The sequence below is a fragment of the Acomys minous genome (genome assembly GCF_964271855.1).
Source record: "Acomys minous genome assembly, chromosome: 13".
NCBI lineage: Eukaryota > Metazoa > Chordata > Mammalia > Rodentia > Muridae > Acomys > Acomys minous.
This window is the reverse complement of record NC_140495.1, coordinates 21112383-21129601: the sequence shown is the minus strand read 5'-3', so window position 1 is coordinate 21129601 and position 17219 is coordinate 21112383. Positions and strand designations below refer to the sequence as shown.

Here is a 17219-nt window from a genome sequence, read left to right as displayed (position 1 = left end):
TAGCATCTCCAGGGATGAGAGTCTCAAAAGGTTTTTACCTACATCAGGTTTGTGGGCGTGCCTAAGGGGAATCGTCTTGATTAAGTCAATGGATGTGGGAAGGCCCAGCCCACTGTGGGCAGCAACAATCCCTGCCTCTGGATGCTGCACTGTTTAGAGTAGAAAAGGTGCTGAGCACAAACGAGAGCAGGAGTGCATCACTCATTCTCTCTCTCTCTCTCTCTCTCTCTCTCTCTCTCTCTCTCTCTCTCTCTCTCTCTCTCTCTCTCTCTCTCTCTCTGTGCTCCACTGTGGGTGGGGTGTGACTCGGAGCTCTCAGTTCCCGATGCTTTGACTTGTTTGTAATAACAGACTACCACCTGGAAGTGTGAGTCAAAGAAACCTTTTCTCCCTCGGGCTGCTTTTTGCCATGATATTTTATCACAGCAAAAGAAATGAAACCAGGATACTCCCAAATCAGTTGCCCAGGCCTAGAGGGAAAGGCTCTTGCTGCCCTAAATTATGTATTAAGTTTGGAACCAAGGTTCCTGCTAAGTCCTCAGATCCCTCTAGCTGTGTGTTTGCAGACACAACAGCAAGAATTCTAACGCGTGGGCATAAGCTTCTTGGGACAGTGCGTGAGCTAAGACCAGGACCCAGGGACACACTCTGACGACATCTTATGTAAACCCAGACATGCTTTTGCTCTTTTTAATTAGACAGATAAAATTAGCAAGGAGATTAAGGTAGAAGGAGAAATTAAAAATATTTCAATGTTAGGTGGAATTTACAAAAGTGAATCAAACAATGGACATCGAGGTACAAGAAGGAATGGAAAGAGAAACACAGACACGACAGAAACATCCCTTGACACCACGCGTCTTCAGCCAGTCCACGGGCCAGGCAAGAGAGTGCTCTTCCTTGCCGCCGCTAAAATCGCTGGTTCCCGGGTTGTGGAAGAACATTCTCCAGAAATCCTTTCGCTCTCTCCTTTTCTTCAGATCTTATCAAGAGTAGCTCTTCAGTCAGCATCATTCCAGAATGGCCCACACTGCATCCAACTCAAACCACTCACCTGTTTCCTTTCTTAATTTGCAAACACTTCAGAGACTTTTTTAAAAAATGTTTTTCTTTCATTTGAGTTCCCTCCCTCTTTTCTCATCCCATTGAGCCAAGCAGCCAGAGAGCCAAGCAGAAAGCCAGGCCAACAGCATATTCCAGCCCCTTTGAGACCTCCCAGGGCCAAAAACTCTCCCAATTCTTTTTTCTTGTTTGCATCTGTCACGAACAAGCACAGTCGTTTTATAACGCAGACACACAGACGTGTGCGCTTGCACACGGAAACAGGTTTTTCTATTATTTGTTTTCCAATTTGTGGTTTCTTTTTTTTTTTTTTTCCTTTTTGCAGAAAATGCAAACAAAAGAAAAACAAGGTTTTCAATTGAAGGTACATCTCTTCTTCAATATGAAGACATTAATTGAATTGGTTGGATCCCCATGCAGTAGTGGTCAGCAAAGTCCTTTGGCAACTGACAGAACGACATCTGGAGACTCAGGAGCTGGGTTTTATTTGAAGAAAACTTCCCTACACGAGTCATGAGCAAAGGGAAATGAACGCGAGGGAGGGAGGAGTACGAAAGGAGAAAAGAAAAGAATGTCATTGGTGAGGGAGAAGATGGAACAGCCCGAGGCTTCTGACTTTTCCCTCCACCTCCTTCCCTTCTTCCTGCAGACAGATAGGTAACTCTCAGTCCCCCTTGGACAGGAACTGAGTTCACCTCCATTCCCAATGCATATGGTTCCGGCTTCGCTTCCATTAAACATCACCTCTCTATCTTTATTATTACGCGTTTGGTTCCCCACGGCATCTACGTGCTTCTGTTGCCGAGAAACGACGGTTGCCCATGAGCAACAGGTCCAGTTCATTTTTCACAGATGGAAAGCTGTTTCCCAGCCGAGAAGCTGATCTTTCTGGCACATTCCACAGTGGTTAACCTCTGGTTCCCCTTTGACCCTGGTCCTTTTCCTTCCTCTCCTCCCCTATGAACACAAGAGCTCTTATGCCATTACCGATGGTGACTGACTCATCTGGGCCCTCATTGAGTGGATGCTGCTCAGAATCTTCTTCTGGTGGCCTGCCAAGGTGACCCCTATTCTCAGGAGGTCTCTAGAAGGGAAAAAAAAAAGAAGTCAATGTGTGAGTTAGTGCAGCTTTTCACAGCCCCAACTCATCACCAAAGGCACACAACTGAAAATAGTAGAGTAGGCAGAAAATGCACCTAAACTCCCAGAATCTTAAGTTAAATTAGCCCAAGTATTTAGCAGGAATGTGACTACATAATTTAACTTTGTGTATGTTTGAATGCTCATGAGTCTTGTGTGTATGTATGTGTGTGCGTATGTGTGTGTATACATATATACATGTATATAGGGAGGCCAGAGGGCAGCCTTGAGTTTTACTACTTAGTCATTATCCACCTTCGGGTTTTTTGGGTTTTTTTTTGGTATGTTTTTGTGACATAGTCTCTCACTGATCTGGGCCATACCAATTATGACAGTCTGGTTGGCCAGCAAGCCTAAAGCTCCCTGTCTCCACCTCCCCAGTTCAAAGATTACAAGTGAATGCCACCTCACCCCAACTTCCTTTACAATAATCTGGAGATAAAACTCAGGCCCTTATACTTGCACAGAAAGCACTTTAATCAACTGAGCTATCTCCCCAGTACCCAGTTATACTATTATCTTGCTCAGGCTCAAGCTCCCCATGCGTGGCCCTCCCCTCCCCTGCATCCTACAGTCTGCATGAGCTAAGCCTTATTCCTCACCCAGGGGCCCAGAGGCAGCCCCTTTGTGGTGGCCATGACCCTCGCTCGGGTGGACTGAAATTTTCCTCTCCTGTGTGTCTGACTCTCCGAGTGCATACTCTACAAGGCTTTGGTTATTCTGTGGCGCTTTCTGCCTAAATTAGTGAACACCCACTGAGACTGAAAAGCTGTGGGGCTTGACTGGTCTTCTGATGTTTCCCCCTGAGCTTCCAATCTCTGACTCTGTTTGAATTTTAATGCCATGCATTTTTAAAGAAGGGCGATCTTAAAATAACTTTAAAATATCTGCCCAAGTAGGAACCCAAAGACGATGCCTGGGATAGAGGTTTGGATCAGCTTCATCTGTGAGCTATGAGAATGAATCTGAGCAAGGTCATGGCTTAAGTTTGGCTTCAAGGAGACCCAGGCATCTTTCCTTAGCTGATAACAGTATAGAATACTGCGCAAGTGCATTCTACAGGCTATACACTATCCTATCTGAACCTGCAGGGATGCGCATCTTAATCATTGAGAGGATCCTGCAGACTGGCAGATAGTAAGTTTAACAGCAACCGGGCTTTCTACAGGCAGGCGATGGACCAAACGCATGCTTGTTAGCGCATGCTATTCCATTTGTCTCTCTACAAACCATTGACAAGGGCACTATTCTTATATGTGCATTTTCAACAAGACAAGTGTCATTCAAAGAAGCAATGCGCTGAATGAATATCACACAGCAGGTAAGCAGTGAGGAAAGTGGAATTCAAATACAAGAGCACCTGGTTCTCAGCCTCCCTAATGGGGGCTCCTTTCAAACTCTTCTATGGTCCTGCTTATTTCTTCCACACTCCCAGCACTAGCGCAAGCAGGCGCTTTGTACACCACAAACCCTTGTGGACCCCCGGGCTGGGTCTGTATCCACAGTGCCTTGGCCTTCACACCTCCCCCACAGCCCGGCGCCCCACTTTAGTCAACCTCTCCAAAGCCACAGCTGCTTGAGATAGGCAAATTGCCCACATCTTTTATAGCAAATACTTCGGGGAAGGCTGCTTGAATTTTGAGTTCACAAATTGCCCGCCATCTATTTTATCGAGTTGCTCATTTTCTTTTTTCTTTCCCCCCTCCCATCTTTCATCTCTCAAGAAACAAACTGAATCACTCCAGTTCTGTGTGGCTGTGTTTTACTTTGAACTAAATCCCTTAATTTTCAGTGTGACTTTTCCTTTTAATCTTCTCCTTGTTCCTTTTGCTTCGACTTTTCTCAGACTGAAGGAACATCTTTATTTGGCTCATTCAGTTACAGGGGAGGGGTGGAGGTGGGGCAGGGAGGAGAAACATGTAAAAAAAAAATCAGGCAGATGAGAGTGGGCAAACTAGAGTATCCCTGAGTCCATACACATGTACTTAGGCTCTCTGGTCACCTAGGGGTGTCCCTCTAGGCTCTGCAGGATGAGGGTGGGGAGCTGGTTCTTTTTTCTGTTTTTGTTTTGTTTTGTTTTTGTTGTTGTTTTTCAAGACAGGGTTTCTCTGTGTAGCCTTGGCTGTCCTGGACTCTCTTTGTAGACCAGGCTGGCCTTGAACTCGCAGTGATCCGCCTGCCTCTGCCACCCAAGTGGGGAGCTGGTTCTTTTAAACTTTGTTTCTTTTAGTTTTATGCTATTGCACTGGCAAGAATTCAAACTGTGTAGGGCTGTCCTTTTTTTTTTATTTTAGGGATCACCAGGAAACGGACCTTTATAAAACACACACTGCTAGTTAGTGGATGCTAATTGAGAGGCAATCAGTTAACATTTGTCAGCTGCCTGCTAGACTGATGATGGATCCTCTGCCGTAGATGTGTGTGGTGTGTGTGTGTGTGTGTGTGTGTGTGTGTGTGTGTGTGTGTGTGTGTGCGTGCCTGTGGGGTGCGTGTGAGTGTGTGTGTGTGTGTGTGTGTGTGTGTGTGTGTGTGTGTGTGTGTAAGTAAGCTGATTTTCCTGGATTCAAATACTTGAACTTCTTTGAGCACAGAAGGCAAAAGCAAAATCTGAGCCTGGCCTTTCCTGTGTTTCCTAACCTTTGTCACACATCAGAATCACCTGGGAGACATTGAAATCCCCTAAGCTCTGGTCTCACCACAGAGTAATTAATCAGAAGCCTGTGGGTAGCATCTGTACTTTGGTCTTTTGTAGCCCAGGCTGTTCTTGAACTTGATATAGTAACTGAAAATAACCTTGTTTTTGATGGACCTGTCTCCACCTCCCAACCTCCCAAGTGCTTGGATTACAGACATGCACCCCATCCAGTTTACACAATGCTGGGGGTTGAGCCCTGGCTTTGTGCATTTAGGCAAACACTCTCCTGGCAGATACTCATCTGCAGGCTAATACTTCTGTGCTTCTTCAAGATCCCCAGACTCCTGTGAGCAGCAAAGGGCTGGGGCCCCTTTCCGCCCTGGGAGAGGGGGGGGAGGGGGACAGGAAGATGCAAACTGAACTAGAGGCCAGAAAAGCAACTTTGTGTCTGATCTTGCCTCCCTCACCGTGCACTATTTCAGAATCTGCTGAATAGGAAGATTGGAACTAGATAAATATTTCCCAAACTGCAGTTCTATAAAAGCCTGTCCCTCAAACTGTGGTGCTATGGTATTTAATAATTTGAAATGGGATTCTTTATTTCAGGATTTCTCATGGCCTTTATAATGCTAATATGTGCAGTGAATCTCCACAAGAGTGATAAAGTGTGCAGTATTTCCCAAATTTATTTGACCATAGGACCTTTTTTTCTAGGAGAACCTATTAACATTTCCCACAACGGGTGCCTCTCAGAACATTCTGGGGAAAATGAGGGACCACATGGATCTTCAGGAACCTGCCTCGCTCTTGTCTTATTTGAATAGTCTTATTTTGTGTATTCCTCGGCACTCCTCCTGCAGGAGCAGCAGACTGGTAAATAATGCTTGGGGGATGGAAACGTGTGTGTGTGTGTGTGTGTGTGTGTGTGTGTGTGTGTGTGTGTATTTACAAGGCTGTCCAAATGTGAGGACGACGCCCCCCACACAGCTCAGCAGTTGCTGAACCAGTGCAGTACCCTGCCTGTGACGTTCTCTGAAGTGCTGGCTGCTGGGCTCCTCCATCTGGAAGCTTCCTTTTGACAGGATGAGTTTATAAACTTAGATGGGGGAGAGGCTTGATGATTAGACAAATCATATATGGTTATGACTATGAAGAACTCTCATCCAGCACTCAGTGCCCCTCCGTCTCCCACCTTCATCTGAGGTGCACACCCCACAAAACCAGCTCTATACAGGGTAGGAGCTTTGACCCTCCCCCTCCCCCACATTATCGCCAGTGGCAGGGAAGGGGACTGAACACCTTGCTCTGGTCTGGACAAAGGACAGTCAGTCGCATCACTTACTCTGACGTCATCTGGGTGACCAGCTGGAGGGAGGTGAAGCCAGCAGTGAGGAAGCTGTCCCTGTACTGGACCATTTTGATGGCACTCAGCCAGTCATCCACGGTGGTAAAGGCCGTGAAGTCTGGGATAGAGCGGTCAAGCAGGGGTTGGGAAGGCCTGACAAGACAGAAAGGAACAGGTGACCCCATGGGTGCGGAGAGTGGCGCTCCTGGCACCGCCTCCGAAGCTTGCTTCTGGGTATTGTCACAGGTCAGTCAACAACACAAACTGACATATGGCATGGAGTTGAAGGGAAGGGGAGCCAGGGACTCTTTTTATCAATGGAAAGCTAGGTGACTCCCCATCCAAAGATGTGGTCCTGTGAAGGACATGCACAGTTCACAGAACCTTGCCAAATCTGCTGGCAACAGTTTCCTTTTTCCTGCTATTTGAGAAGCAGGAACAGCCTGGAGTGGAACAGCCCAGCAAAGCCTGCCCTCCTAGCCGACTCAAGGTAGTAGACGCGCGGGCGACTGAACCAGCCGTCTTGCTGTCATTCCAGCTTCACACCCAGTTTCCCTCTAGGTCACAAGAGCCTTCCTTCCTGTATCCTTGCACAGCCATTACCCTCCTTAAGACACCCTTTTCTTTGGCCATTCTTGACTTCTCCTCTCCAAGGTCCATGCTGTAGCCACATGTGTTTTTCAAAGCGCAGGAATGATCGCACCCAAAGCTCTCTCTTTGAACCTAATACACGCCAACCCCTTCAATAGATGCCCAATGTTCTAAAAAAAATCAAGATGATGCCTAACACACCCTGGGGATGCTGAGGGGCCTTGTTTTTGCCTGCTTAGCAACTGGCCAGGCCCGAGCGTCCCATCCTCCTCACAGTCTGAGCACTTGCCCTTCATCCCCATCTTCATGGCCATCTTAGTCAATGCATCTAGTCTGGTCCTCCTTGTCTCAGCTGCAACAGCATCACCGGCTACCTCTCTACTGCAACTGGAGGCAAGCATTCCTGGTGCTCTACAGGACTCTGCCACATCAGCCATTAACACCTCTATTTTAAGTTTTTTTTTTTTAAACGATCATCTGATTAATGTCTGCTGTTCCTAAATTATTTTAAACTCCACAGTGGCAAGGACTATACCCTGCTTGTTGTACAGCACAAGCCCTGGGTGCAGAGACAAACCTGTAACCGCCTACTATATTTTGGTCTAAAAGAGAAAGCAGCAAGTGAGTTAATGCGGAAAAAAATATCTAAGTGGATCACAGCAGGCATCATAGCTGATAGCTGTTTTGTGTGTCCATTCATATAAAATGAATCTCCTTTGGATTTCTTTGTCTCACAGCAATCAGAGCCTTTACCTATCTGACTGTTGGCCAAAACTCCAGGCCTACAGCTACCGTGGCCTAGATGACCTGTGTAGTTAACAAACAGGTGCCTCCTAGGGAGGGTTATTTAGAAACAGAGCATCACCAATCACAGTAGATGCAGTTCACTAATACAGAGCCCAGTGCTGAGTCCACTGTCTGCCAGAAGATGGTAGAAACCTGACGAGGACTCTGAATATCTGTCCGTCCACAATACATCTTAGAGGGAGGGAGGATAAAAGGAAGGCAAAAATCTGGGCTTGTCATCCACTAGTAGACAATCGGTACTGACCCCAACTTTGCTCTAGATAGAACGAAGGCTATCAGCCCTGGCCCTGGCCGTGAGAACAACCGAATCGAGGCATTCCTCTACTCTGCTAGACTCACACAGCGGTGATGGTTGCCACAGTCTTGAGACTAGCTGGGTTCCGGATCATCTTGTCCAGTGTGTTGACGATCTCTGCGAACCGGGGCCGGCTATTGCGGTCCTTCTGCCAACAGTCCAGCATGAGCTGGTGCAGGGCGGCTGGGCAGTCCATAGGAGGGGGCAGCCGGTAGTCCTGCTCAATGGCATTGATGACCTGTAGTGGCACAAAAGGATCCATGTGACCAGGAAACGTCTTACCAACTAGTCATTAGAAAAGTAGCCCCAAAGATGGGGTGCCCTCCAGCCAGGTTGACACAGAAGCCCTCATTGGTCACCACACGTTTCCCACTATATGATTTCCTGTGATCTTGGTTTCCCTACATAGGAAGTAAGGCCCAGATTGTGTCCCTTTGTGTCTCCTGCACTTGGTGCAGGGCCTGATGCAACTGGGTCTCTGGAAATGCTTGTTTAAGAATGAGAGGGTCAGCAGGCTGGAGAGACTGCTCACTTGACACTCTTGCAGAAGACCCAGGTTTGGTTTCCAGTGCCCACATCAGGCAACTCATCACCACTTTTTACCCCAGTCCCATGGGATCTGATCCCCTACTCTAGACTCTTCAGGTACGTTCTGCCCAGGGTGCACATAAGGACAATCAGACAAACATACACAAACTTTACCACTCTTGGTGGTAAAGAGTGTATACTGCACCCAGCACCCACACTGTGCAGCTCGTAATGGCCTGTAACTCCAGACCTCCAACTCTAGAAAGATCCAATGTTACTGGCCTCTGAGGGCACCAACATTGCCATACGTGAACACACACACACACACACACACACACACACACACACACACACAATCAGAGCTAAACATTTATACTTTTGTAAATCCAGCACTTTTTAGCTGCAGAAGGGGGACTTCTGAGTTCTGGGCTAGCCTGGGCTATTTAAGAAGACTCTGTCTACAACACAAAGGAAACAGGGCATGGGGCTCAAATTGTGCTTCCTGAAAGCAGGTGGTACCCAGCAGTGACTGATGTTAGGTGGAAGCCTGGTTATTTATAGAGGATGCTCCAAAAGCCAGAGACGGCTTCACTCTCTCAGTCCGAGGGAAAGGGCATGGAGAAGATGAATCACCACTGCAGGTCCCACTCCATGCCTGGACCCCTCAGATGCTTCCTGCGTGAGGCTTCCCTAAGCCTGCTGAGATGCAACACCCAAGGGACTGGAGGTCAAGGTAAACAAACTCTTCCGTGTAGTGACAACAGCCCGCCAAGCCAGGTGGGCGCGCAAAGTGAGTGAAAACCTGTGAGCCAGGCCAGGTAGTTTTCTCTAGCTGTGCTGAAAAGGGACCTTGTGAATGTTCTGGGACCTTTCAGCGGCTCAGTTTTGAGACGTGTGTGTATCTTCACGCTGTACTTCTTATTTCTCAACCCATGTGAGTCAGTTGTGCCTGCTCTGCACTTTTTGTATTAGAAAAAAAAGAAATCGTGAATGACCCGAGTTCGAAGCATATGGTTGCATACGGGCACACTCGCCGGACAGCGGAAAGCTGGAACCTACCCAGCCTGTAAAGTGACATAGCCATCGAAGTGATGGGAAATAAGTGCACACACTACACCAGGGGGCAAAAGGGTGGGATGTGCAACTATACAGCATGGTCTTGCTTTCATATAAAACATAACCAAACAGAGCCCAATAACTGCACACTCACGGGGACCTCGGTCTGAGATGCACTGTGGGCTAAACTACGGTCACCTGTAGGCAGGGAGGAACATGGATGCTCTTTATGTTTTAATTCTTGCTTGTTTGTATCTTATTGTTCGTAATAATTGTGCATTGATTTTGTATTAAACAGGTGAAGCACCTTAAACAACAAAGGGAAATTTGAAGTTCAGTGATTTTCCGGTATTTTTACTTCTATTAAAAAAATATATAAAATTGGATTAATTTCAACTGATTATGCTTTTCTTTTTGACCTTGTGAGTTGGTCAAAAAGTGAACATTCTCAATCAGCTTATATTTTTATAGTTTGTATGGATGGTACATACAGCATGAGATAGTATTACCTGAGGTTATTAGAGGTAATCAGTGTATTATTTTTTTCCATTTAATTTTGTGAAAATGAGCATATGCTTTACCTTAGCATTGCTGCTATATAAAATGATGAGGGCTGGGAACATTCCTTGGAAGAGAGTACTGCACTGACTAACTTTTATCTCCTCCAGACTGCTGTCAGTCAAATCCCCATCTATCCTCCTTGGAGGATATTATGGCCCCATTTCCCCCATGACGAAATTGAGAAAGAAGCAAGGAAGTTATGTGCTGCCTGAGACATATGGTGAGCGATAGGCTGCATCGAAAACATGCGTGATAGCTGGCTTCAAGGTGTCAGAGGGGTGGCCACTGTAATCTAACCCTAGAGGTCACAGGGCTCCGCTGGAGCCTATGAGCTAGTCATGGCTGGAACAGGATGGAGCTACAGTAAGGGTCCATGAGAACCAGTGCCTGGGCATTTTCCCACTAACCTGCCTCATTGCCATATGCAGTTCCTAGTTCTTTCTCAGCAGCCGGACTGCGGGGAACGGAGTCTCTATTCATTGTGCAGACAAGTTTGTCCACTGAGTTCTCAAAGGAGCTTTCTCTGAGTCACTTAAGGCCAAGCTAGGTAAGGCTAGCAGGAGGGGTAGAGTCCAGCTCCCCAGTGTCATAGGGTTTGGGGACTTCAGGGTCCTCTGTGCAAGGCAGCAGACAGTATTAGTGTCCCCCCTTAAACTTCTGGCACTACTGTGCTAATGAATTTTCCCCATAAGCAAGTCAACACCCCTCCCTGTCTAAGAGGAGGAGTGCTGAGGAGCACTACTGCAGGAGCACTGCACTGCGCTGCACGGGGTACTTGAGCACTCCAGACAGGGCATGAAGAGGTGGGGACCCACGTATGTGCCAAACCCTCTGCCCACGAGCTTTACACTGAAGCAATGTAATTGTGTCAATAACCGCCCTGGTGTTTGTTTTGGCATTCCCTCCATTTGTTCGGCATGCTAACCTTCTTTTGCAGAGGATATCGAAATGTCACTAGCGCCTGCTCCTCACAAAGGTCAGTCCGGAGCAGGGTGGCTGCACTGGGGACAGTACTACATAGGGTTGGAGGTGTGGGCCAGGGGCTCCTGGGTGCAAATTCTACTTTGTTTTATCTATGAAATCTAGGGCTGACTGGAGAGTGCACAGTGGGTTGCTTGAAAGACTACAGTGCGGGATGCAGGCTGAGATCTGCACAGATGAGTGACAGAAAAGTCCTCGTCACCACCACCTCGTTTCTAATGGCCAGCTTCTCAGCAGGTAGGGAGTCGCTCCTGGCTGTTTGGTAAGTCCAGGATGGTAAGGTAGCATTTGAAATCATCAAGCACACAGTGGAGACACTTTGGGACCATATGCCATGTCTTAAAATTTACCTATGGAAGACAACCAAGGGCGCTCTTTTCCCATACTCATGTTTACAAAGTGGGAGGGACTTGACTCCATCAGCTGTTTCTTCTACATGACCTGTTGCTACTGCCCAAGCTAATACCCACACACTGATGCTTTTTAAGTCTTTATCCTTGGTACTAGCTACATTTCTCATGGCTAAGACGGGATGGAAGCAACTTGAGGCAGGAAGGAAGTATTTTGTCTCACAGGCTCATAGAGTTAGGGCCCACTGTGGTGGAGGACAGGATCAGCTATTGCTTGTCACATGGCACCATCCAGGAAGCAGAGAGCTGGGGTCAGAAGGGCGGTTGCCTATAGAGATTTCCTCTCGCTAGACCTCAGCTCCTAAAGGTTCCCCACTCTCAAAATACAGTGCCACCAGCTGGAAATCCAGTGTGAAAACACATGAACCTATGAAGGACATTTCACATGCAAACCTTACCACTCTTCTTAGGATTTTGGTATGTCTACGGGGGCCACATGTTCAAGGCCTGTTCAGTAGCCTATGGTGCTAGAAAGAGGTGGTATAACCTTCAGGAAGTGTGACCTAGCTCAGGAAAGAGTACATCACAGAAGAATGCCTTTAAATGGGGTATTGGCAACCTGTCTTCTTTGCTCCTTTCTCTTTGCGTCCTCACTCTGCTAGCTGACAAACGTTTCCCTCTGCCGTATATCTCACCACCCTGTTGTTCCATCTCATACAGCTCCAAAAGCCATGAAGTCAGCCAACTGTGAATGACATATCTAAAACCAAAAAGTAGCAAAACCCAAAAAAGCACAACCCTTTTCTCCTTTAAAATAGTTTCTGTCAGGTACTTTGTTATAGAAGTGGAAAGCTGACCAACACAACTCTCAACTTCAAAGAAAAATGCTGTGGTTCTCCACTGGTGCCTGGGCAGCGCTTACCTGCTGGCCCTCACTTTTGACATGATTTCACTTGGGAGGTTTTTAGTCTCTTCTTAAGGAGCTAGAGTGTTTCTAAATATGTGGAGTGCACGTAACTCCTGGTTGTTGTTAAAATGTCCTTAAATCAAAGACAACGTTAGACCCCTGTTAGGACTTTTAGGATCATTTGCTGTCACACCTGCCTCACTTGCAGATGTGGAGAGGAGGGAGGAAGAGGTGCGGAGAAGCCATTTTAGTCAACATAGCTGACTGTGATCCATATCGCTGACCACATTTGGACTGTGTGGGCAGACTTGGCCAAGGGCCAGGGCCTAGGTATCCTGCCTGGCAGGAGTGAAGATCAATAGGGAGGAATTCTAGGTCCCTGCCTTGGTTCATAGACGGGTGAGGTTTATGAATATTAAGGAGAGTGTAGTTCAAGGCCAGTTTGGTCTACAGAGCCTGTTCTGGGATAGGAAGGGTTACGCAGAGAAGCCCTGCCTCAAACAAAACGAAAGAAACAAACAAAAAGAGTGGATATTAGAGGATGATCAGAGACATTTCTAGGGGCAAGGAAGAGAGAGGTGTTGGGGTGGGTATGAGAAGCCGTCTAGGCTACTTAACCTGAGCTCACTGCATGGTCTGCTATAACTTTTTTGAATGCCCTAAAAGTCCAGTATCAGTAAATATCCTAGGGCTGAGCCAAAACGTTGAGCTAAGAGAGGGACTCCCTGTGTTCACATGAGCTCAGAGATAGTGGATGTGTGGTTGAGTGGGACCCAGGAGCCTGTAGAAAATTCCAAGTGTTTTCAGGCATTCTATGAAGTGACTGTAGCATCTCTGGAAAGTGAGCAAAGTCCCCCCTTCAAAGTCTGGCTTGAGTTCTTGGGCTGTCCCAAATTTCCTATTAGTGAGCTGGAGGCGGGTGGTACCTACTCGACCCTGAACTGGGGAGTGTGCAGTGGAGGAGCGCAGAGCAGTGGAGGAGCCAGGGCAGAGTGGGTTAAGCTGGGCTCTGATGTTTCTATGGAGCCGCAGCTCCTCTCCACAGACACTGCCACTCTCATTATCTCTGTCAATCAGATCCAAGCGGCAGAAGTTCCAAGTCGCTCTCTCTGGCTGACAAACTCTCTGTACATGTTCAAAGACCTTCCTGGGCTCCAGAAGCCCAATTACCAGCACTCCCGACTTGCCTCTGCAATTCTCTTCCTTAAAGCCTTTTCAATTGTCATCTGTAAAATCCTTCACCGCCACCACCTCCATGCTTTCTGATGAGTGTGACTAGAGCCCAGCCGCTGAGCCCCTCCCTTCTCTCTCCCAGACCAGGTCCCAGGGGCTTTCTGAAGGACCATGACGTCATCTCCTGTTCCCATTAGGAGCAGAATTGCACTTGGGACAAGGCTTAGGGACTTTGCTTCGGAAAAATGCAACAAAAATGAAAATTATGAACTCTATTGCAGACGTCCACATTTCCTTCATGTGTCTACTCAAACATCAAATATCCGGAAGTCTCCTCCCTCCCCCTAAGTGTTCCCCAGACCCTCAGTATATGCCACTGGACTAAAACCCCTCAAGACTACAACCAGCAAGTGTAATGCTTAGTCACCATTAGCACAAGATGACTGTGTGGAATGGATGATGTGGGGATTCTTGAAACCCAGTGTCAGACTTTCTATTTGTTTTCAGCACAGGTAAAAGCATTGCCTGAGAATATCGTAAGTGTCAAATCCCGCCTGTCTGTTTTGTAACCCATTCTCTTCGAGCAGAATTGTTCTTCATCAGATTAAGGTCTCTGGGTGGGGACAAGATGGGTCTGCATTTTCTGGCTAGCATTCCTCACTGAGACAGTATAGATGGAAGCTGTGTGCAGCCGATTTCATAAAAGCAGCGTAGTTACTGTCAGCTCCACCGCTTACTGATTGGACACACTACAGGAGCAGAGGCGAGGCGTGGCTAATCACAGATAATAGAGGACCCGCACGCCACGTGGTTGGCATCAGGACCTGGCTAAGGATGCAGTCGTTTCATCATCGGCTCTGAACTGGAGCATCCTGCACACACCAGCACCGAGTATTGTTCCACAACCAACCCAGGTCCTCTTCTTATGGTTTTGCTGGTGAATTACCACCTTTCTCAGGCTTCTGAGAAAATCCATGGGGCCTGGCTGAGGGCAGTTTCCACAGGCTGAGGAGGGCCTCGGAGGCCACCCAGGCAGGCATCTGTTTACAGGGTGACTGTAGGAGCTGAATGAAATGGCGGGGGGGGGGGGGAGGGCAGCCCTGTCTCTTCTGGCTAAGAACCCTGGAATAAGAGCTGTCCCCATGAAGGTGGAAAGAGGAAGCAGGAGACGTATGTATGCAAGTTTGGGCGATCACAAGCCTCTGAGCAACCAACAGCCAAGTGGGCATTCGAAATACAAAAGAGGAGTGGCCCAGGCTAATAGCCCAGGCTAAAGGTGGTATTAAAATCCAGGCAAGACCTTTGATTAGCATCTTGTCAGACCCAATCATCTCAAAGCTTTTACCACTCTTTCCTATGAAGCCAACTTCCCACTCAGAAAAGAACATCTCCAAAACTGCCTCTACACACAGCATCTTTATCACTTCTCCTTCTCACTTTCACCCTCTCCATCCTTGGAGGGCAGCGGAGAGGGAGGTGGATGACCTCCCCCCACCCACCCTATAGACAGGGCCCTACTCCTGCAGCCCACCTGAAGTTGGCCGCCTTTGGGAAGCTTTCTCGGTGTCATTTACTGATATTGGCACAGGCTCATCAAGATTCAGTTCTCAAGGGCAAAAGGCCCTTATACTTCCTCTTAAGCCAATGGCAATGTGCCGGAAACTAACTTGCTTGGAGCCACACACACCCAGCTGTCATAGATAGAGCAGGATGGGGACTCAGGCCGAGACTTTCACACTAAGCCCTCCCTCTGATCCTCATCACATGTGTGATAGGGAAATAGGACACATTGGCTAGGAATTGCTGCAGAATTTCTTGCTTAGTTTTGGTCTGGTCTAGTCATGGCTCATGACTATTCAGAAAATGTCTGCTGCCTTTATAGACTTTGTGCTTAGTGGCCTTGCTGCAGTCCATGCAGGGTTCTCGGGTCACTTCAGACTTCTATGCAAATGTCTCTGCATCCTTGACTGAATTTTAGTTCAGGGTTATGAGCTTCTTGGCATTCATGGCATGAGGTATACTTGCATGGGTATTAATGGCAGTTAGATGTAGCTGGTACTTACATCTTGGTTGGACATATCCCAGTAGGGTCTCTCTCCGAATGACATGACTTCCCACATGACAATCCCGTAGCTCCAGACATCGCTGGCTGATGTGAACTTGCGGTAGGCGATGGCTTCTGGAGCTGTCCATCTCACGGGGATCTTCCCTCCCTAGAAGGAGGAGAAACCAAACCAAGTTGGTTCAAAAAAGTAAAAAGGAAACAGACACACATCTTATTCCACACCATACCCTGTACTGCCCCAGCTTGTAAGCCAGTATAGCCAAAAAACTCCTTGACCCACAAGCAAGAAACACTGAGTGGAGCATCTGCTTAGAGGAGCTACAATGAACCAGCAAGGCCAGTACGAGCCTCATGGGCATTTCCACACATGAAGGGGATGACGGTGACGAGATTTCTGTATCCCACCCAGATACTCTGCCTTGACTCTACCATCAGGGCTGGTAAGGTGGTGAGGAGAGACAGCACCACCATTCTAAGATCACTAGAACTACACCAGATTGGTTACCGGAGATGCAAGTTATGGTTGTCACTGTCCTTCATCAATGTAAACCCCACGGATCTGGATCCAGAGGAAATGCAATGAAGCCACAGGAGCGAAGGGGCACACTCTCTGAGGACCCTCCCACCGACAAGGCATACCAGCTGCACCTCTGCCCCTGCTCACATTGTGCTCCGTCTCTGAGGAAAGGATTTCCTAGCTCCATGTCCTTGTCCTGCTTCCAGCACGGTTTGTACTGGGTGTGGGGAGCCCTTGGCCTGTTTATATGCTGTTCAGTCCAGCTGCCTGGCAGAAGAAGTCGGGGTTTGGGAGAATCGAGACCCTGTTTCCAATGGGATGATATGTGAGGTTTCTTTTTTCCTCCTTTGTGTCCTAAGAGACATGTTGGATGTGTCAAACTCAGTTCTCTGTTTGTCCCTTAGCGACCTGGCCAGCACTGCTAACCTAAGAGCTGACATCTATTGTTGCCATTGCTTAGTCAGTGAATGAATAAACGGCACCTGCCTCTGCTGAACCCTGTTAGAGGATGATCTGGGGGCTCAGAAAAGAGCCACCCAGAGAAGGTACAAACAGCCATCAAGGTGCACAGAGTAATGGGGAAGCAGACAAGAAAACAGAAACTCAAAATGGAGTGAACACCATTGGAAAATAAGGAGGGCACAGATGGAGGTTAGCGGTAGGGGAGGTTCTGCAACCTGGGGACGACCACTTTGGACACCAGTGCTGACTTTTTCTATCTGTGTGACCAGGGCAAATAGCCAACCACTCTAGGATCCCGGTCATGAGCCCCTGTACAGTCTGGTCATCACGTGTAGTAAGTGGCTACTATTCCTAGTGCTCTGATGGCACACTGCCTGGGTGTTGACTACCCTTTCCATTGTGCTCAGCTCTAGAGAGCACAGTGTCTGTCTGTCACTGAACAGACGGACAGACTTGCTGCAGAAGTGAAAGTCAGACCAAGGCCACCGATTCCTCTGAAGGAAACAGAGGGTGGTAAGGTGGGACAGATAGTAAGGCAGTTTGGCTTTCCCTGCACCCACACCTACACTGACTTTGTGTGTTAATGTGATCTCTGTCAAAACTGCCACCCAAACACAACACCCTTAGGACACATGCAATCCTCATTTTCTACTCATTATGCCAAACACCAACACCTCACCCCACAGTATTGCTCTGTGCCCAGACAGTGGATCACCCCCATAATCCCTGAGACTAAGGAGGCAA

General features: G+C 47.8%; 1 protein-coding gene across 1 annotated transcript in view; it reads right to left on the bottom strand.

The window, feature by feature from the left end:
* Positions 1-659: 659 nt before the first annotated feature.
* The window catches only part of EPHB1 (EPH receptor B1), a 441689-nt gene continuing 425129 nt past the window's right edge, over positions 660-17219 (bottom strand). Inside the window, exons 13-17 of the mRNA XM_084752229.1 lie at positions 15495-15644; positions 7920-8113; positions 6180-6335; positions 2050-2146; positions 660-1564 (exon numbers count right to left, since the gene is read on the bottom strand). Coding sequence (XP_084608355.1) covers positions 1532-1564; positions 2050-2146; positions 6180-6335; positions 7920-8113; positions 15495-15644 — 630 coding nt within the window. The 3' untranslated portion in view covers positions 660-1531. The remainder of the gene's footprint in view (positions 1565-2049; positions 2147-6179; positions 6336-7919; positions 8114-15494; positions 15645-17219) is intronic.